The sequence below is a fragment of the Hakea prostrata genome, chromosome 1 (genome assembly GCF_041222555.1).
Source record: "Hakea prostrata isolate BN-2017 chromosome 1, UWA_Hpros_2, whole genome shotgun sequence".
Classification (NCBI taxonomy): Eukaryota; Viridiplantae; Streptophyta; class Magnoliopsida; order Proteales; family Proteaceae; genus Hakea; species Hakea prostrata.
The window spans coordinates 67,203,740-67,226,547 of record NC_142600.1 but is presented as its reverse complement, the minus strand read 5'-3'; the positions used below and the strand labels follow the sequence as shown (position 1 = coordinate 67,226,547).

General features: G+C 39.7%; 2 protein-coding genes across 2 annotated transcripts; one reads left to right on the top strand and one right to left on the bottom strand.

Moving 5' to 3' along the window:
- The first annotated feature begins 408 nt into the window (after positions 1 to 408).
- On the top strand, positions 409 to 3,777 carry LOC149029500 (putative glucuronosyltransferase PGSIP8). Its single transcript, XM_089141908.1, has 5 exons — positions 409 to 1,031; positions 1,827 to 2,082; positions 2,200 to 2,401; positions 2,529 to 2,676; positions 3,011 to 3,777. Exons 1-5 carry the CDS (start codon positions 757 to 759, stop codon positions 3,534 to 3,536), a joined length of 1,407 nt encoding a protein of 468 aa, XP_088998034.1. The 5' UTR covers positions 409 to 756; the 3' UTR covers positions 3,537 to 3,777.
- LOC149029499 (Polynucleotidyl transferase, ribonuclease H-like superfamily protein) lies at positions 3,413 to 22,265 on the bottom strand. The gene is made up of 7 exons (XM_089143488.1): positions 21,945 to 22,265; positions 21,789 to 21,848; positions 21,408 to 21,520; positions 8,785 to 8,856; positions 6,273 to 6,324; positions 6,005 to 6,173; positions 3,413 to 4,265 (listed from the first exon to the last, which is right to left on the bottom strand). The coding sequence occupies exons 1-6, from the start codon at positions 22,263 to 22,265 to the stop codon at positions 6,036 to 6,038; spliced, it is 756 nt and encodes a 251-aa protein (XP_088999614.1). The 3' UTR covers positions 3,413 to 4,265; positions 6,005 to 6,035.
- Between the last annotated feature and the right edge of the window lie 543 nt (positions 22,266 to 22,808).

Genomic DNA, 22,808 nt, shown 5'->3' with positions numbered 1-22,808 from the left:
CATTCAAAGGTTATCTAATAGTTAGAAAATAAAAATTTTATATTTTAATTCAGTGTAAACTTTTAGATGTAATGCATCCTTGATCCAAATAAAAATGGAATGCACCTGCTTAGGTATGCCATGTGAAAACTAAGTAAAGTCGGAGAGTCGACCACAAGACCAACTGTTTGCCGGTTCATTGTGAACCGGAACAGGATTGGAAAAATATCTATCAACAATCCACGTGGCAACAGCAGAACGCGGGACAAACAATTTCTGCGATGTTGCCATAAAGTCTTGTTACAAACGGCTGGAAAGTGGGGCCCTTGACCATTTTGTTTAGTTTCCTTTATCTTAAATTTAAATCAAGCCAGAATGGAAAATAATCCCACTTTTATTTATTTAAGGCCTTTTAGGGCTTTTTTTTAACTCTTCAAAGAGGGAAACCAAGCCCTCCTTCTCATCTCTCTCTTTCTCTCTCTTTCTCTCTCGTCGTTTTCCTCTGCTCTGAGTGATCTCTCGCTGTGAAACTCTTTTAGTATAATCTCGTTGGTTCCGAAGAACGACGGAGAAAAAACTGAACCTGATTTTCTTCCGTCGTTCTGGTCGGAATCTTCATGCTTTTCCGGTTAATTCAAGGGGTTTAATCCCAAGTTTCCTGAAACCGCCGGTTATCTAGTATAAGAGAATGAGAAGACAAGAGGCAAGATTAAATTTTGTATAAAGATTGCTTCACAAAATTCTTTGTATTTTCTGTCTATTGTGAGGAACGACAGAATGGGGAACGGAAGGAGGTCGGTGTTGAGCATTTTGAAGGTTCTGTTGTTGGTGATGGCTACTCTTGCAGCGGTGGCGATCCAAAGTGCCGTCTCTGAGGAAGTAGTTGTGCACCGCAACGCTTATGTATCGATGATGTATATGGGAACACCAAGAGATTACGAGTTTTATGTTGCGACTCGTGTGATGCTCAGATCTCTAGCAAAACTTCAAGTCGACGCCGATCTCGTCGTCATTGCTTCCCTTGACGTTCCGATCCGATGGGTGAAAGCTATGTAAGTAGAAAACCTTCCTTCCACGACTTCATTAGTTGCTAAATCTTATAATCTCTTGATCGTATCTTCTCTCCTCTTAATCTGGATGCTTTAATGTCTTTCCGGCGCCGTCTGGCGAGTTCGGTGGAGTTTTATCCTCCGGCGAACTTGAAGTGTATTAATGATTTTGGACAGACGGTATGAGCCGTTGGATTCGCAGGGATCTCGATTCCTGAGTCTTGGATTTCGTGGTCGGTGAGTAAAGGTTAAATGCATTGAAGGCATTTTCCAGTAGTGGATTACACATCACGAGGCAAACGAACATGAGACCAATCAAACGACCAAAGTTGTCTCGATTTTTAGGGATTCACGCGTGAACACCACGTTTTTCTTCTTCTCTCTAGCTTTTTTCATCCAATATTTTCGCGTTTGTCTATCTTGAGATGGGAAAAAAAAAGGGAAATTTCCTCTTCCATCTGAGTGTGCTAACAACCACCGTTTGCCTCCTTTAGGAGGCTTAAGATCAACGTTAACTTTGTTGACTTGGTCGGACTCATTCCCTTAAAACTTAAAACAATTATAAACCGATGGGTTTGTCTCAATTTGCTGTAATTTGACTAGAAGTCATCTGATCGTTCAAGACTGTTTTGATCAAGAACAGTTGTATACGAGCGTGGTTCTTATCTATTTGAGGATGTTATACTCACTCTGCAAAGAGCCTGCAATGATCTGTGGAGTAATTTTTATATTTGCAGTAGTCAAATAAGATCAGTTAAGGTTGTTTTGGTGCGGTGACCAACTTGCGTTTTGGTGTAGGGAAATTGAAGATGGAGTGAAAGTGATGAGGGTGGAGAACCTGCATAATCCATACCAGACGGATAGAAACTATGATAGGTTTAAGTTGACGATGAACAAGCTCTATGCTTGGAGCCTGGTGAAGTATGACAGGGTGGTCATGCTTGATTCTGATAATCTCTTCCTTCAAAAGACTGATGAACTCTTCCAGTGTGGTCAATTCTGTGCTGTTTTCATCAATCCCTGCATCTTCCACACTGGCCTCTTCGTTTTACAGGTATGCTTCCTTGTCTGTTGACTGAAACCTAAATGGGTCTGAAAAAACGGCTGTCCATGAATAATTGAAGACACTGATTTTGACTTCTTGTTTACTTTTATTCCCCTGTGATTTCAGCCATCAATGGAAGTGTTCCAGCATATGATTCATGAATTAGAGATTGGACGTGAAAACCCAGATGGTGCAGACCAGGGTTTCCTGGTTGGCTACTTCTCGGACTTGCTTGACCGTCCGATGTTCCATCCACAACCTAATGGCACCAGGCTTGAAGGCACATACAGGCTACCGCTGGGTTACCAGATGGATGCTTCGTATTACTGTAAGTAGTCAATTCTTTGCCTGTTACATATTTACACATATTGCAGGTATTTGAAGTATCCAATACATACCTAATGAACATTGTTGTGATACAAATGACAAAGTACATCTTCTTTATTGGGTGGCAGATCTGAAGCTCAGGTGGAGCATCCCCTGTGGTCCTAACAGTGTCATCACATTCCCTAGCGTTCCATGGCTAAAGCCATGGTACTGGTGGTCGTGGCCAGTCCTACCGTTAGGTCTTCAATGGCACGAGCAACGCAGACGAACACTAGGGTAAGATAACATATCAATTTTATGCTTGTTTGTGAGTTCAAGAAATTTTCTAGTATCAAAAGATGAAACCAAGAACCATTGGTAGGCAACACAAAGGCTCCTCTGGCATTGAGTTTTGGCTTATTTTTTTCCTGGACATACCAACTTCGAATGCCATCTAAATGATCAATGCAACCCGAGCTCTCTCCATACTGTGCTGGGATTCTGGTTAGAGGGTCTCCCTCCCAGAGCTTTGCTATGCAAGCAATTTTTAAGCTGTTGTAGACTATTTGCCCAGATCAAACCTCATCCCCTGTGTGACTTATTATCTGGCTGTTTCATTTTCTTCAAACAGGTATGGCGCCGAGATTCCCATGGTACTGATGCTATCGGCAATGTACCTGATAGTGATGGCACTGACCCGGCTTGCACGTCCAAACCTTTCGAAGTTTTGCTACAGAAAGCCAGACAAGTCTCTCTCTTTGCAAACAGGATTCAAGATGGCTGTCATGTGGTCTATTTTGGCTGCCTACACAATCCCATTCTTTGTCATACCACGGACGGTGCACCCACTTGTAGGCTGGACACTATACTTGTTTGGCTCATCATCGCTTGCATCGGTTGCGATCAATTCTTTCCAGTTGGCACCACTTGCTGTATTGACGCCTGGCATAGAGATTGCCGGTACATTGTTTGTCATGGCATACCCTTGGTACAAAGATGGGGTTGTGCGAGCCCTCGCTGTGTTCGGGTATGCTTTCTGTTGTGCTCCAATCCTTTGGGCATCACTAACAAAAGTGATGGCAAGCTTGCAGGTTTCAGTTGAAAGGGAATTTTCCTTGCCATCTCAACAGCCGTCTGGGTTCAGCAAATTGTATTGAGCTACAAGCCCACAACCAACTCAGCTTGCACCTAGCTCCGTGAAGAAGATATCAGGCTGATCTGTCGGACTTTCCAGACACTGAAATTCCGGCCGCCTTGCAGAGGGAACAGATTACAACTGACCATCAAAAGCTGAGAACCGAGTGGTGTGGAGTATAACAGAACGCGTGGTTAATCATTTGTAAAGAGAGTGACAGAATTGAAAGGATGTTGTTGTATTAAAAGGGAAGTTAAACGTTTTGGGCATTTTTCGGTTAGACACTGGCCCTAGGAGATTCAGAACTACATTATTTCTGATATAAATTATCATTTCTGGGTGACGATCCCATTTCTACAATTGCATCCAGAATTATAACTTGTCATCGCTGTGCTTCACAAGATAAATCCCCAGCTGCACTAGGTTAATGAACTATTAATATGAGTGGAGTAATATCCCTTGCTCAAAAGAAGACGGGAGGAATTGTGCTTAAAAAATCAAGAGAAACCAAATCAAGAAAGTCAAAGAGGGAACCGTCCATCAAGACCATTATGTAAGCTAAGAGGCTTTAACGGCAATCAGGTGTGTAGTCGGTAGGAACCGTCCAAATTATACCGCATGACCAGGAAACCAATTACTTGAGCTGCATGTGCAGGATTTGAAAATTGGTCCATGTGTTCTTCCTCTTCATGCGCTTGATGGTCGTTTATACCCAAGATGCTTTGCTGTTCCGGTTGAGATCTCGTTCAATCTACATTCCAGGTGAAGGCAATAATTTCTTTATTTCAGATCATTTAAGAATGACAAGATATGTTATTGATATGAACAATTTGTCAAAGAAGATCCATAAAAATAATAAAAATGAGAAAGAGATTCATAATTCATATACATGGAATGGGGGAGTTTTGAACGACGATTCTATATTTAGTCAAAAACCGAACACCCAGACTTGTCAAATCTAGTCAAAGTCATTAGTTTCCACAGTCCAGCTTAAAAAAGATGGGGGAGACCTGGAGAAATCAGAGAATCAATATATCAATGAGCTTTAAGTTTTATACCATTGAACAATGTTCTTTCTATTTTAAAAGGATTGCTAGGACTCAGCCTCTTCCCAACCGAATGGGTTCCATAACATTGGACCCAAGTAAAGAAAAAGAAAGCAATGATAGCAGAATAACAGCAGCAACATAACACATCAATAACCACACAGTCGATGCCCAAGTTGAGACCAGGCATAACCTATGCATGTCCATCCTCACTACTACTTTTAGGTCAATATTCCACATCCATCACAGCTCTGAACCATTCAATGTTTAGCCATATCCATCCTAGTCTAATAATCAGGAATAATAGCCGCTTCTTGTTGGACATCCAGTACCCATCCTCGTCTCCACCACATTACGGCATTTAAAAGCCACTTTACAATGCTCCGCACCATCCGAGTCTAGAGTGTACTCAACAACAATACCACACCCCATCAAGATTGGATCAGCCACATGGATCCTCGCTCTTCATTCGGCTCTATTTGAAGTCATACCCAGTACAAGGCTTAAGCAAAGCATGCCTTTTCTCAAAGCTTCTCTAGTTAATTTAGGACAGCCTCTAACCCTTTTGGATCCATCAATCTGCATCATGTCTCTCCACTATACATAGATTCTTTATACGACCCTGCCCAGCATTCAGCACTGTACATCATGGTTGATTGAATGACACCAATTGCACAAAGCTCTATATGCACCTCTCCAAGTCATCCACCTCATATCTTTTGAGCAATGTCATCTTCTAATGTCATATATCTAAAATAATCCCTCCGTGGGATCCCCCTCTCACCAATATTCACCAACTCAATATCTGTATAGTGTAGTTAAATTTACATACCAAATATTTGAACTAATCTTTTGTATTGACATGATAGCATGTATATCACACGCATGAATTCCAGTAAACTGGCCATTAATGTACACTGACCCAACTCTGAGCCTGGAACAGATTACTTAGATAGGAAAAACCATGAAATAGATGGCTCAGATCCGTCATGTGACTTCTAGAAAGACCACAAACACTAGTGACACCAATTACCATATAATTTACTACCTATGTGCTCAGAATACTAAATTATCCTCACAAGTCACAACAACTTGGTTTTGCTAATCCAAGGACCAACTTATGAAGAAATTAGCTGGTTCCATATGCAGACAATGTTTAAAATAACAAGTAGTCAATAAGAAAAGGATATCCAGTCCACAATTTGCTTATGATTAAAAGTAGAAAGTATCGATGTATATATAATTTTCCATATAGAGGGACTGACTAAGATTTGATAAGATTATCAATGCACTCAGAGAGGGATGGACTATGGCACTGAAAACCATACATTACAAGGCAAACTGAAAAAGCGATCCATGGTAGAGACAGTTCAATCAACAGAAATGTTGAAGAATAATCTCATAATATTCAAAGGTGATTCCCATGAAGGATTTAGAAACTTACTGTTTTAGATGCCTTGTAGCCTTGTACATTGTCAAGCCTCAAAACTTTCTGGCAAAAAATCTATGTCCTTGGCAGGACCCCTTAGAAGCCTTTGTTGAAGGTCCAACTGCTTGGGAAGCACAAGTTCAGCTTCATTACCTGACATGGAGAAATATCTCTCCAATATCATCTGAGAGAGAGGCAATGCAACAAAATTGAATATATTTAAATAAAACACCGTCTTTCAACTAGTCGAGAAAGAAACATATTTGAAGAAGATTTTGCATACCATTGCAGCGAAGGCATCAACTCTTCGTTGACGAGCAGACTTTTTGGCACCCCTGAAAGATTATTGGTAGAAGTTTCATTCGATAAGGCATTTCAATCCTTGATTTTATTTAATCATTCACATCTTATGACAACAAACAATAAAATCACAGCAAATTACACTCACACCAAAGTATCACCAACTTATAGAGAGGGGGCATATCCTGATATGAGTCCCACTTTTGCAGGATCCCCATGGGGTTAGGAGGAGGTAGTCCTAACCTTCTGCCATATTTTTTATGCTGGGTGACCAGTCTCAAACTCAAACCATGTATTTACTCTAGTAGCCCAGGCACTTATAGCCATACCAAGCAATGGCAAGGAAAGATAAGTGACCAAGATATTAATTGAAAGCAGCTGGCACGAAAGAGGCCATAATATAGCTTACCTTAGCAGTAAGTAGGAATTCAAATAATTGGATTCTATGTTCAGGATCTTAAGTCCGGACAATATCTAAGCTGCAATGCCACATACATAAATAAAAGTGAAATGTTTAGACACTTTATGGTGGAACATCACTTAATAATAAATGCTGATTTTGGTTTCAAAATCTCCAGTTAGGGATCATATGCACAGAATCCTGACTGCCTGCAAGGTGGGTTCATGTAAGACAGTAAACCCAAGGATAACATTCCCAACATATTGTTCAAGCTCCAAATAACTCCAGCAGGAAAACCCAGGTTTAGGTCTAGTAAAGTCCGAACATAGAATTCACCCAAAAAAGAAGTCCAGAAATAGAAGTTAATGAATGTGTAGCAATCCAGCCGACAGCAATGGGTCTGAATTGGGATCGAGTATAGGTAAAAACAGCAGTAGAAAAAACTCTAAATCTCAATCAATTCTGACCAAGGGTTGTTGGGGTTGTTGAGTTATGATCTTCACAAGCTGCAGCAACAAGACTAAATCACCAGAACAGAAACAGCCTTCAATAATGGGTAACAGCAGTAGCAACCTCTGAAATCAGCTGAGGATGGATGCTGATGTTCAGTTTGAGACCTTAAGAAATTGTTGCAGACACAACAGTAACAGCAGAAAAGAAAATATAGGGAGAAGGTGACACGAAGATGGAAAAGAAGGGAGAGGGATAGGGGGAGGGCTATCTAAGCCCTTAAGTCTCTCAACCGCAGCTATCTCAGCTGTTTGAACATGGATTCCTAAACAAGCAAGGGCAAAGTGGACTGCAAATTTAATTTCTCTATAGTCTTTTCTATTATTGCAATGATTGGGCCTAGTTATAGCTTGGTTAAAGCTTTACAAGAAATAGAAACTAATATCCTAATAACTAGTGATCATGGAATTTTGTGGGAAATAGAAGCAAATTAAAATTAGACACTTCTATACTTTATATTTCAGCAACATGCATAAATACTAAAATAGAAATACTACAACAGAAACCAAACTAAGCTCCTAAATCTCCTAAGAACAAAATCTACATGTAATCTGATATTGGGCCCACAAATCTTCTAAGAGTATTTCCACTTAAGTCAAATGTGAGGCTGTGCACTGTTCATACAAACAGTAATATGAAAAGTGTTTGGCCTCTCTGGCCCTTAGACCAGCTGGACTGAATGGGCTGGCTTGGTCCATTGGTCCTGGTTCCATGGTATTTGTTTCTATTCAGCCTTTGATTATACGTCACAGATAAGTATATTTGAGCTTACAGACAAATTCTTTGTCATCAAGAAACCAGACATGACACTTCCTTTGTGATGTGAACCTGAGGCATTTAATCTATTGAAAAGGACAATTAACACATAGCACCAACTAATGAATCCCCAGGACATCCAAATCCTCTGGCTCAGGTGAGAATTTGTAAACCATTTTCCTGTTCAAAAGAAAATCTATGGTTTGATTAATCGGATTGGTTCACTGTTGGTTGGTAAGTATGATGAATCATGTTCTATTGATGATCCTTGTTCTGAAACCTATTAATCATTAACAAATGGGACAAATCTGGAAGTTACAACATTAGTACAGGCCCCCTTTCTCCTTAACTCAATCAGGACAAAGAGCAGGTACTAGTAACCATCCTACTTAACGCCTGGTGGATTTACAAAATCTAATGAATTGACCTGGGGCAAAAGCGACTCCCATACGGACCTATTTTGAAGCCAGCCTAAACTGTGAAAATGAACTTGTGGAAGAGCAATACAAGCACTGTGCAGCTAGGCAAAGTGGTGGAGTACTGCACCCTAGACAGCAAGAGTCCAGTAGAGACATGAAAGCACTCTCCAAGCGCCTCAATACAGATGCCAATAACTCTTACAATTCATTTGTCAAGGCCTGGACAAAGATATTGGTGTTTTCTATGGCAAGTAGCACAATACTACTTGTGGAAAGTAAACTGAAGATGATTTGTAAACTAGACAGAAAGGAAAAAGGAAAAGAAGGCAAAACATGATAATTTACAGATATGCTTGCTCCAAACAAAACGCATGCAACAAAATAATTAGGTTGCTTCACAAAAAACTTACAGATCAATCATAGAATCAAGAGCCTCCATTGATGTCCCATGTTCGTCTTGCAGATATACTCGCCAACCTCTGCTGGCAGGGAATACTGAAATCATTAATTAATACAACAACAACAACATCTCTTGTCCAAACTAAATGGGGTCGACTACATGGACAATTACTTAATATTAAAAGAAAATAGAGATTCCTGTAAATATGGAGAGACACTGAAAATGCTAGTCGTTCTGGCAATAAACTCTTGGTCTTTGGGAGATTTTACCAAGCAGGGCTCATGCATAGTCAACTTCATCAAAATAGGAACAAGGGAACTTCAATCAACCTCATAGAAGACTAAGGTGGGTCCATGTCCGGGTGTTGGTTCTCAAATCTAACATACATGGGAGATAGTCCAGATATATATTTTAGAAAAGGAAGTGATAGATCCTTACCTAGATTTGCTATTCCCAAATAAAGAAAGATTGCAGCGGAAGAAAATCAAGATCCACGTCCTTGTTCCTCCACAAAAAATCATCACGGGCAAATCCTCCTCAATCTCGTGGAAAGGGAGAAAGTCCACAACCCAAATACCGTTGTGGATGGATGGTTGAAGAGCGAGATCAAAGCTAGGAAGAAGAAAATCTCCACGAATTTTTTTCTTCCTTCTATTCCTACATTTTTCCGAGAGAGAGAGCGAGAGAGCCGTTTCCAAAAACGATCTTACTCGTGTGTGTTGAGTGAGTCAACAGTTACCAAAATATATTCTCATATTTCGTAACCGCCTAATAAATGAATTTTCACAATTGCCCTTCAACATATTCAAAATTCCCAACATCTCCCACTTGCACAAGGGCAAATATCGATATCTTTGTCACAGTGTGTCCCAGACACCAACATCCATAAGTCATACTGGTAAATAGGTCGTGCAACCAGTGATATACCTGCACTTGTGAGCCCTAAACTAGAAACCTTCCCAGAAGGCCAGAATGACAGCATCACTCAAAGTAACACATTAAATAAGCATTAGTATACCACAATGTCCTAGGTTTATTCAAACTCATTAGACAAAAAGTATCTCGATCCCTCTGAGAGATCACCTTCTTGTCCTTAAAATGTTTGCTACTATAATTAATATAGTTGGCACCAGCAAACACTCTTGAGGTGCAATTGGATCAAACCTTTCCTTTTTTGCCCCAGACCATCACAACACTTGGGATTGACTCCTTTCCCAGTAATGCCCCTTTAGGTCAAATCAATCATGACCACAGGTAACACCCCAAATTAGCCACATCAACCCTTCTTTTCATGACATTGTCAAAAGTCACTAAGGACACTAATAGACAATAAAGTCCAAGACTCACACAATGAAAGGAGCAGGGATCCATCCTCTCAATTCCTATAGCTTGCTTCACCCATGTCCATCATATCAAATATGGAGGACAACCATTTCTTAATGTTTTCCAATAGCTCCTTACAATTGCTAGCTTTGAGTATGTCATCTATATACAGTGTCAGAATGACAAAATTAGCATTAGATCTATTGTTGTAAACACAGTGGTCTTCCTCAAGCATGGAAAAACCATTTTCCATCATAGCTTGGTGGAAGCGCACATTCCACTGTCTAGACGCTTGCTTTAAGCCATATATGAACCTCTTTAGCTTGCACACTTTGTGCTCTAATCCCTTAGCTTCAAAGCCTTAAGGTTGATGCATGTAGATCTCTTGCTCAAGTTTTCCATTGAGAAATGCAATCTTTACATCCATCTAGAAAAACTCTAAGTCCATCTGAGCAACAATGGCTAATATGAGGCGGATGGAGGCAAATCTAACCACTGGGGAACAAGTTTCCTCATAATCAACGCCCTTTCTTTGGGTGTAGCCCTTAGCCACCAAACGTGCCTTGAATATCTCAATAGATCCATCCACCATTCTCTTGATCTTAAGAACCCACTTGTTCCCAATTGCCTTTTGGCCCAGCGGTAAGTCAACCAAGTCCTGGACATGGTAAACTCTCATCGACTCCAACTCTTTCTCTATAGCTTTCAGCCATTCCTTTGAGCTCGTTCCCGCAAGAGCTTCCTGCACTCTTTGGTTCTTGCTCATTGACTGGAGTTATCTTAGTTGCCTCACAGTCAGTCTCTTCAAGGGCTACCATGTAGGCTTCATCCTCTATATTGTAACGTCGACAAGGAACTAGCCTGCACTCATTACGGCGTAAGTGCATGTTAGATTGTTCATCCTCTAAGAGAGCTATCACATGCACTCCCACTCCCATTAGGATCTTCTGGATGAACCCCAGGTTCATTATCCAGAATCTGAGTCCCTGGAGTGACAAGATCACTATCTTGTATTTTAAAGAATTCCAATGACTCTTTGTTAACTCTTGCAAGAGATGGAAAATCATTTTCTAAGAATGTCACATCCCTAGACTCAAGTTCCATTCTCCTCTCTCTCTCATCTAGCCCAATAAAGACATGGCCCTTTGAGTGTTCAGAATATCTCACAAAGATACACTTTCTTCCTTTGGGTCCAAGCTTCCCATATTGCCTAGAGATAGAGTGAACATATGTTGCACAACCCCATGAACGCATGTGACTCAAATTTAGCTTCCTTTTGGTCCACAACTTATATGGTGTAGAAGGAACCGATTTGTTTGGAACTCTGTTGAGGATAAAGGCTGCAATCAACAAAGCATCTCCCTAAAAAGAGATGGGCAGGTTTGCCTGCACCATCATGGATCTCACCATGTCGCAACGTTCTATTCCTCCTTTTAGCAACCCCATTTTGTTGTGGAGTCCTTGGCTCTGGTCCCCCTGGAACGCTTGGGGCCATTCTTATTTTCGTGCCCACCTTTGTTGCCTTGCCTAGAGCGTTGAGGTTGAGCCTTATCCCTCTTGCGCTGAAAGCCTGCACCCTTACTAGTGTTTGCTTTAGCAGCAAATACTTCATTGGGAGGGGCATCAGCGATCATTTGATCCTCCTATAGCTCAAGGTGGTTGGCAGCTTGATTAAATGTCTTGACACATCAGCACGAGTCAAGAAGATCTTAATGTGCTCCCAAGTCTTGGGCAATGACCTGATGACTACGAAGACTTACCCCTCATCAGTCTTTTGGCACTCACATGAAGCTTAACTCACTTATCATGTTGGACATGATGGTTATGTGTTGCCTTATGGTATGACCCTGGCGCATCTTATAACCATCAAAAGTGTGTCTGGTGGTGGAAGTCCTTCCATACTGGAACGTCACTGCCTCCCATAAAGACTTTGCAATTTGGTGTTTCTCAATTGAAGCATCAGATCATCCCTCATAGAGCTCAGGATGGTAATCCTAGCTACCTTATCCTTCCTCTTCCAAGCATTGTAGATCTCAAGGTCCCTGCGATGTTGTGCAGTGGTACGTTCTTTAGGTCGGGACACGGTTTGGTTTATGGTTTCAAACATGTTCTGCTCTTCAAGGAGATATTGCACCTTTCAGTGTCAAAGGTCATAGTTCCTCTCATTCAGCTTATTTCCCTTGCTGAGCCCAGCAACAATGCTCTTAGTTGCAGCCATATCAATTCGACACAATACATGAAAGGATGAGTTCAAATTTCTAGCATAAAACACAAGCAGCAGCTAATTCACACTAGTATGGTCAACCTACGGGATAAACATTTGAACTAAAAGAAATGCTAACATACATCCAATCAAATCTTCGTGCAAATCCATATAGAATTTATATACTAGTTTCATTATGTGCTAGAGGCATGATTCAACAATTAAATAACCCAAATTAAAATTGTTTTACTACTTATAAAAGTAAAACACAAAGTCATGTTCATGCTATGAGGTGGTTCACACAGAACGCTTCTACCTCAATAACTCCCACTTAGCCCTAATAAGCTTTTAATGCCCACACATCACTCAGAGTGTCAAGCTACAGGTGTCCAAAAAGTCAGATCACACTCTGGCTATTAAACAGATCAACATTTGGATTTAGAAGGATCTTTGTCTGAAAGCAAATGGATTTCTGTTTGATCAGACGGAAATTCCGTCTAGTCTATTGTGACCAGAAGGAAGTTTGTCTGGTCTTATGTGACTAGACGGACGTCCATCTCGTATATATATATTTTCATGTATTAACAACTTCACGCGATTATTATATTCTACTATGAGATAGTCTCATTTGGATTTTAAAAAAATAAGGGAAGGGAAATCATATAGGATCCTTCCATTTGGATCCCAATAAAAAAAAAAATTAAATTATCAAGTTTAATAATAATTTAGAGTTTCAATTAAACTCTGGATCCTCCCACTTGAATCCAATCCAAGAAATCAAACAACAGAATTCGGGAGGAACAAAGAATCGGGGCTCGGATGCCAATGTTGGTTCTCAAATCTAACATACATAGGAGATAGTCCAGATAATATAGTCTATAAAAGGAAGTGATAGATCCTTACCTGGATTTGCTATTCCCAAATAAAGAAAGATTGTAGCGAAAGAAAATCAAGATCCGCGTCCTCGTTCCTCCACAAAAAATTGTCACCGGCAAATCCTCCTCAATCTCGTGGAAAGGGAAGAAAATCCACAACCCAAATACCTTTGTGGATGGATGGTTAAAGAGCGAGTCAAAGCTAGGAAGAAGATAATCTCCATGAATTTTTTTTTCCTTCTGTTCCTGCGTTTTTTTTAGGGAGAGAACGAGAGAGCCGTTTCCAAAAACGTATCTTACTCGTGTGTGTTAAGTGGGTTGGCGGTTACCTAAATATATCCTTATATTTTGTAACCGCCTAATAAGTGAATTTCCACAATTGCCCTAGGGCATATTCAAAATTTCCAACATAATGTAGGGAATTTTAAATATGCCCAAGGACAGTTGTGGAAATTCACTTATTAGGCGGTTACAAAATATAAGGATATATTTTGGTAACCGCCAACCCACTTAACACACAATTGAGTTACAGGATTTTTTTTAGCTACTTTCTCGCTCTCTCTCTCTCTCCAAGAAATGCAAGAACGAAGGAAAATTCATGGAGTTTTTCTTTTTCTTCCATGTTTCAATCTCCCTTTTCAACCATCCATCCACAATGGTATTTGGGTTGTAGATTTTCTTCTCTTTCTGTGAGATTTAGGAGGATTTTTCGGTGACGAATATTTGTGGAGGAACGAGGACGTGGATCTTGATTTTCTTCTGTTGCAATCTTTCATTATTTGGGAATAGCAAATCCAACTAAAAATATATCACTTCTTTTTCTAGAATATATTATTTGGACTATAACTTACATATGTATGATAGATAAATATAAACCAACATTGGCAACAGAGCCACGATTCCCACAGTTATTTGTTGTTTAATTTATTAGATTGGATCTATGTGGGAGGATCCAGGGTTTTATTGGAACCCTAAATTATTATTGAACTAGATAATTTGATTTGTTTTTGAATTATCCAAGTGGAAGGATCCTTGTGATTTCTTTTCTATTTTTTGGATCCAAATGAGACTATTAGAATGAAATATTATGAAAATATAAATTTTTTTAATGCTTTTTGAATTTTTTATGTATGGGATGATGAAATCCATAAATCCAGTCCTGTGTGGGCGTTTTTGGGTTCGTTTTTTGAGAAAAACAGAATTTTTTTCGTCTAAATGGAGCACCGTCTCATACAAGACATACTTCTATTTGGCGAGACGGACATCCGTTTAGTCACAGCAAACCAGATGGAATTTTCGCCTGATCAAACGAAAATCAGTCTGCTTTTCAGACTTTGATTTGTCTGACAATCAGAGTGTGATTTGACTTTTTGGACACCTGTAGCTCGATACTCTGAGTGATGTTTGGGCATTAAAAGCTTATTGGGGCTAAGTGGGAGTTATTGAGGTAGAAGCATTCTATGTAAACCACCTCATAGCATGAGCATGACTTCGAGTTTTACTTTTATAAATAATAAAACAACTTAAATTTGGGTTTTTTAATTGTTTAATCATACTTCTAGCACAAAATGAAACTAGTATATAAATTCTATGTGGATTTGATTGGATGTTTGTTAGCATTTCTTTTGGTTCAAATGTTTATCCCACAGGTTGTCCATGCTAGTGTGAATTAGCTGTTGTTTGTGTTTTATGCTATAAATTTGAACTCATCTTTGCATGTATTGTGTCTAGTTGATATGGATGCAACTAAAAGCAAGGTTTAAAGTATCGGTATCAAGTATCGTATCAGTCAGGTGATTTTAAGAGACGTATCGTCCTGTATCGAGTATTGTATCGCTCTAATTAATGTATTTTAGTGTAATTCAATGGAGAGACGTATCGAGATGTATCGTCTCGGTTTGGTAAAATATGGATACGTATCGGCTAGTATCGTATGGAATCGTGGGATACTTTAAACCTTGACTAAGAGCATTGTTGTTGACCTCACCAATGGAGATAAGTTGAATGAGAGGAACTATGACCTCTGGCACTGAAAGGTGCAATATTTCCTTGAAGAGCAGGACATGCTGAAAACCATAAACTAGGCCGTGTCCCCACCTGAAGAAGGTTCCATTGCACAACATCGCAGGGACCTTGAGATCTACAATGCCTGGAAGGAAGGAGAGGGTAGCTAGGAATATCAACCTGAGCTCCATGAGGGATGATCAGTATGGAGGGACTTCCACCACTAGAGACCACTAACTCAGACACACTTTTGATGGTTATAAGATACGCCAGGGTCATACTATGAGGCAACATATAACCATCATATCCAACATGATAAGTGAGTTGAGCGCATGTGGGCGCCAAAAGACTGATAAGGAGCAAGTCTCCGCAGTCATCAGGTCATTGCCCAAGACTTTGGAGCACATGAAGATCTTCTTGACTCATGCTGATGATGTCACGATATTTAATCAAGCTACTAAGCACCTTGAGGATGGAGGAGGATTGAATGATGGTTGATGCCTCTCCCACAAAGGTATTTGCTGCTGAAGCAAGCATGCAAGCTTTAAGCGTAAGAGGGATAACGCTCAACCTTAACGTTCCAAGCAAGGCAACAAGGGTGGGAACGGGAAAAAAAATGGCCCCAAGCGTTCCAGGGGGACCAGAGGTGGCAAAAGGAAATCGCCTGTGATTTGCTTCAATTGCCGAAAGCTTGGTCACTTTGCTCGTGATTGCATTGAGCAAGAGGTATGTACTTTGTGTTATACCTATCTTGTTATGTAACAAGCACTTCAATGCTTGTTGAATTAAGTCCTTTGTTGATTGTTGATTTAGGTGCAATAGAACACATAACAAGGGAACGCTCGAGCTTCATGGAATACCGCCGTATTCCAAGAGGAAGTAGAAGAATAACAATGGGGAACAGCTCGAGTGTGGAGGTCTATAGCGTTGGCACTTACAAATTAGTTTTGTGGCGTGACCGGACGCTGTTACTCTATAATGTGCTGTATTGTTTCGAATATTCAGCGGAATCTTGTTTCTGTTATTTTTCTTATGAGACATGGTATTAGAGTTGTATTTGAAAACAATCCTATAGTTTTGTATCTAGGTGATACAGTTTATGGTTGTGGTTTTCCCCAGAATGGTTTTATTGTATTGGATGCAATTGATTATTTATCTAATTCTAGTAATGCTTTTGTGTGTCAAAATACTGTGTATTGATTCTATTGTGTGGCATGCTAGACTAACACATATTGGTTTAGATAAAGATGAACAGGTTGGCAAGAGAAGGCCTCTTGGGCCAAGGTTCACTATCTGATTTCCCAACTGTGAATCATGTATAGCAAGAAAAGCAACTAGAAAACCTTTCAAAAAGGCTTTGAGAGCCTTTATTCCTCTAGAACTTATCAATTCAGATGTTTGTGGACCCATAAATGTGTATATTAGGAAAGGACAAACTTATTTCATCACATTTATAGATGACTATACACAATATGATCATATTTATCTAATTTCTCATAAGTCAGAAGCTCTATAATGTTTTAAGAAGTTTTTATGAGCTTACTTGAGAATCAGTTAGATAAAAGAATTAAAACTCTTAAAATGGATAGAGATCAAGAGTATCTCTCCGATATGTTCAAAGGGTTGTGTGATGAAAAGGGGATATCTAGGCAACTTACTATTCCAAGGACTTCACAACAAAATGGGGTTGCTGAAAGGAGGAATATAACATTGCTAAACATTGTGAGATCCATGATAGCGTAGGCAAACCTGCCCATCTCTTTTTAGGGAGATGCTTTATTGACTGCAACCTATATCCTCAATAGAGTTTTAACTAAATCGGTTCCTTCCACTCCATATGAGTTATGGACTGAAAGGAAGCTAGATTTGAGTCACATGTGCATATGGGGTTGTGTAGCATATGTTCACTCTACCTCTCATCAATATGGGAAGCTTGGACCCAGAGGAAGAAAGTATATCTATGTGAGATATTCTAAACACTCGAAGAGCCATGTCTTTATTAGGCTAGATGAGAGTGAGAGCAAAACGAAACTTGAGTCCAAAGATGTGACATTCTCGAAAAATGATTTTTCATCTTTTGCATGAGTTAACAAAGATTCATTGGAATTCTTTGAAATGCAAGATAATGATCTTGTCATTCTAGGGACTCAAATTCTGGATAATGAACCTGAGGTTCATCCAGAAGATCCTAATAGGAGTGGGAGTGCAAATATGATAGCTCCCTTAAAGAGTGAACAATCTAACATGCACATACGCCGTAGTGAGCGAGGGCTAGTTCCTCGTCGACGTTTTAACATAGAGGATGAAGCCTACGTAGTAGCTCCTGAAGAGACTGACTACGAGGCAACTGAGATGACTCCAGTCGATAAGCACGAACCGAAGAGCGTGTAAAAAGCTCTAGCGGGAATGAGCTCAAATGAATGACTGAAAGCTATAGAGGAAGAATTGGAGTTGATGAGAGTTAACCATGTATAAGACTTGGTTAACTTACTGCCGGGCCGAAAGGCAATTGGGAACCACTAGGTTCTTAAGATCATGAGAAGGGCAGATGGATCTATTGAGATATTCAAGGCACGTTTGGTGGCTAAGGGCTACACCCAAAGAGAGGGCGTTGATTATGAGGAAACTCTATTCGCCTTATATTAGCCATTGTTGCTCAGATGGACTTAGAGCTTTACTAGATGGATGTAAAGACTGTTTTTCTCAATGGAGAACTTGAGGAAGAGATCTATATAGATCAAACTCAAGGCTTTAAAGCTAAGGGATTAGAGCGCAAAGTGTGCAAGCTTAAGAGGTCCATATATGGCTTAAAAGCAAGCATCTAGACAGTGGAATGTGCGCTTCCACCAAATTATGATGGAAAATGGTTTTTCCATGCTTGAGGAAGACCACAGTGCTTACACCAAGAGATTCAATGGTAATTTTGTCATTCGACCACTGTATGTAGATGACATACTCATGGCTATCGATAATAAAGAGCTATTGGAAACCATTAAGAAATGGTTGTCCTCCATATTTGATATGAAGGACATGAGTAAAGCAAGCTATGTGCTTGGTGTCATAATTGTCAGAAATAGGCAAAAGAGATTATTGGGTTTATCTCAAGAGACCTATATTGACAATGTCTTAAAGAGATACCAAATGGAAAAATGCAAACCAATAGATACTCTAGTGGAGAAGGGTTTGCATTTAAGCCTTGATATGGGTCCTAAGACTCTAGAAGAGAAAACCAAAATGGAAAGAGTTTCATACTCTAGTGTTGCGGGTAGCCTTATGTATGTTATAATGTGTACTAGGCTAGATATTTGTTATACAATAGGTTTGGTTAGTCAATACCAATCAAACCCAGGCATACAGCACTGGAAAGTAGTCAAAAGAATATTGAGATATCTCAAAGGAACGAGTAACTACATGTTGTGTTACCAATGATCGGATTTACGATTGGTTGGTTATAATGATGCCGACTGGGCTGGAGATATTGATGAGTGCAAATGAACCTTTGGATATGTTTTCTTGCTGAATGGCCAAGCCATATTATGGTGTAGTAAGAAGCATACTTGTATAGCTCTCTCGATCATGACAGCAAAGTATGTAGCATGCTCAACTGTGGTACAGGAGGTTGTTTGGTTGAGGAGGTTACTACGACATACTGGATTTGTGTTGACATCTAAAGAGCATGCCCTTGTCTTCTGTGATAGCACGATAGCTCTTAGTTATGTCAAAGACCCCAAGTATCATGGGAAGACCAAACATATACAAGTGAGATAGCACGATAGCTCTTAGTTATATCAAGGACCCCAAGTATCATGGGAAGACCAAACATATACAAGTGAGATATCATTTTGTTAGAGACACTGTAGCAAAGAAGAAAGTTGTACTTAAGCACATATCTACTAGTCAGATGGTAGCTCACCCTCTTACCAAACCTATAGCCAATGATATTTTTATTTCTCATATAAAGTCCTTGCGTAGATTGTGATTTATTTATGTACTGAAACTTTCTTACTATTGAGTGATATGAGTTCATTCCAACCTTTGTTTTTTCATTTTCTGTATGATTGTGTTCTTCTAGCAAAAAACATGATATCAATAGGCATGAGAATGACTCACTCACACGAGCATTCACCTCTGGCGCTTTGGTAGCGAGTAAAGATGAGATAGATTGTGAATGATATTGTGTAGGTCGATTCAAAATCATATTGTCACCTTGACTTTGGAATCAATACGAGATTCTATATGATGAAGAGAATCGACATGAATGTTCCCACTATTCATGTTGCCTATAGAAGCCCGGTACGAGTACTTTATGTGCGCTGGGGTAGTGACAATAAAGAAACTTGGATTAGACGCAAGTTATGCGACTAGACTAAGACCTGTATGGTGTTGGGAGAGACATACATTCTATTGTGTATAGAATGCTCCACCATAACACATATATCATATTATGTGTGCTTAGCGACCATTGGAAATTAGAAGATGGATCCCTGCTCCTTTCATTGTGTGAGTCCTGGACTTTATGGTCCATTAATGTCCTTAGTAACTTTTGACGACATCATGAAATGAGGGATTGATGTGGCTACTTTGGGGTGTTACCTATGGTCATGATTGATTCGACCTAAAGAGGCATTACCGGGAAAGGAGTCAATCTCAAGTGTAGTGATGGTCTAAGGCAAAAGAAAAGGTTTGATTCACCTGCACCTAAAGATTGTTTGCTGGCGCTAGTTGTATTAGTTACAGTAGCAAACATTTTAAGGACAAGAAGGTGATCTCTCAGAGGGATTGTGATACCTTTTGTATGGTGAGTTTGAATAAACCTAGGACACTATGGTATACTAATGCTTATTTAACGTGTTTTTTTGAGTGATGCTGTCATTCTAGCCTTCTGTGAAGGTTTCTAGTTTGGGGCTCACGAGTGCAAGTATATCATCGATTAATCGTCGCACGACCCATTAACCAGTATGACTTGTGGATGTTGGTGTCTGGGACATAAATGGTCTATGTATCTGGGAAACATAGTACAGAGATTGAAATGTGTATATTAGGGATATATATATATATATATGTGTGTGTGTGTGTGTGTGTGTGTGTGTGTGTCTGGGACACACTGTGACAAAGAGATCGATACTTGCCCTTATGCAAGTAAGAGATGTTGGAAATTTTGAATATGTCCAAGGGCAATTGTGAAAATTCACTTATTAGGCGGTTATAAAATATAAGGTTAGGCGGTTACAAAATATATCCTTATATTTTATAACCGCCGACCCACTTAACACACAATTGAGTTACAGGTTTTTTTTCGAAGATGCTCTCTCTCTCTGCAAGAAATGCAGGAACAAAGGAAGGAAAATTCGAGGAGGTTTTTTTCTTCTTCCTAGTTTGATCTCGCTCTTCGACCATCCATCCACAACGGTATTTGGGTTGTGAATTTTCTTCTCTTTCTGCGAGACTGAGGAGGATTTGCCGGTGACAAATATTTGTGGAGGAATGAGGACGTGCATCTTGATTTTCTTCCGCTGCAATCTTTCTTTATTTGGCAATAGGGAATCTAGTTAAGGATCTATCACTTCTTTTTCTAAAATATATTATCTTGACTATCTCCCATGTATGTATGATAGATAAAGAGAAACTAACATAGAAAAGAAAGAAAAATTTGCTGACGATATAAAGATATTGCCAAGACAGAACTTTGTCTAGAGAGCAGTAAACGTTTGATGCATCTAAAAGGACAGAACACCCTGTTAATACCAAACCCCCTGAATACTGGAGTGTCAATAAAACAAGAAGCCTAACAAATGGTAGCCAAAAGCTGCTTACATACTATAATAGATTATCCAGACTGGAGTCCCAACAAGAAGCCTAGTAAATGGAACAAGCAACTCCCAATTTGACCAAACAGTAAACTAGGGTAAAGGGACATCTAACCAAGAAAAATAATGTAGGAATTAAACAGTTTTGGAGATAGGACACGGTGGAAGGCAATAAAAATAGGGATTTGAGAAGTTCAGAACAAAAGCTTTAGCTACTAGTAGAGTACCTCGATAGAAACAGGTACCTAAAGACTACTGTCAGTAAATCCTTTAAGTTCAATGAAGAAAACGCTCCCAACTAAACAATAGAATTCCCATTAGGAAAAAGAGCGTAATATGCCAGAAATCCGTGGTGCAATGTTTAACATTTGTTTTGCAAGTAGTAGAAAATTAAGTGACAAATGAAGTGGGTAAGGATCACCTCTCTGCAGCTCGAACAGCAAACCTTCCAGCCACACTGCGAACCTTGTTGGATTGAGGCGTCTCCCTCCCATCGTGAGATTTAGGGAGCCCAATTATGAATTCATCAGCTTCCTAGAATTTTTCCGAAAGAGTAACATCAACAATCAACAAAAAAGAGATTTTTACTCCCGAAATGAGAATACTCAATTTATCAAGAATAAAAAACCTTCTCTCTCATTTAACTTCACGTTGAATAAAAATTAACGAAAGAAGTATTCTGACGGACCACTGGAGAGAAAATGTTGGCCGAATTGTTCCCAAAATTTCCGAACTTGACTAGATTCAATACAGGCGTAGCTACAGTAAGTAAGATAAGAAAGAGGGGCAGGGAGAGGTGTACCTGTCGTTCTGCAATCTCGAGAAGTTGCAGCTCCAGCTTTTGGCCACGCAAATCCAAAACCTAAACCAGTTGAAACGAAACCCTAATGGAATGATGGAATGATGGAATGATGGAATGAGAAGAGAAAAATAGAGAAGATAATTGAGAGGTTATTACAGTTAAAGGCCTAGGAGAGAAGCCTTTGCCGAGTGCAAGGCCAGTACGAGACATTCCCAAGTCGACGCCTAAGCTGAAGCCTCCTCTCCACAGAGAATTCATCTTCCGACGAAGCGCATTTGGAGGAATTTGGTCCGGCGTAATCGTAGGGGGACCTTTTCTTGTTTCTCCATCGTTCCCAGAACAGAGGCAGTGAACCAGGGGCCACGGTTTAGCAGCAGCAGCGAGTTGCATGCCAATCATTGCTTTGCAAGATAGCACCTGCTTTGGTAACGGTATCAGTTGCAGGTGCACCAGTTTAGCATTTTCGCATTTCCGCATTTTCGCGCGAAGTACAAAATTTTCTGTTCTTTAATTAATTAATTAATGTGCTGTTTTCCTTTTTATTTTATTTTTATTTTATTTTTATTCGTAATTGATGTGGTTGTACTTCACGCCAAGGAACGAAAATTCGTTGAAGTTCAGCCTTTCGGTAGTGGTCGAAATCAACGAATCAGCGAAATCTCCCCGATTAATATCTCCCCGATTAATTTCCGATATTTCAATGCAAATCTATCTACTATGTTGATAATTTCAACAACGCCAATAATCTATATTCCAACTCCTATAACCTGGGTTGGAGGCAACACCCTAACTTTTCTTGAAATGCTCAAGAAAAAAATTCGATCCATATTCCATCCCAACTTGACCTCATCACCTTCCAAGTGCTCAACAGCAAGTGAAGATTCACCCGATAGAACCCTCTTTATCAATAAAAGTTCTATTAAAGGAGTATATGGCAAAGAATGATGCAATTATTCAGAGTCAAGCACCTTCATTGAGGAATCTGGAGAATCAAGTAGGACAACTAGCTAGTGCATTAAG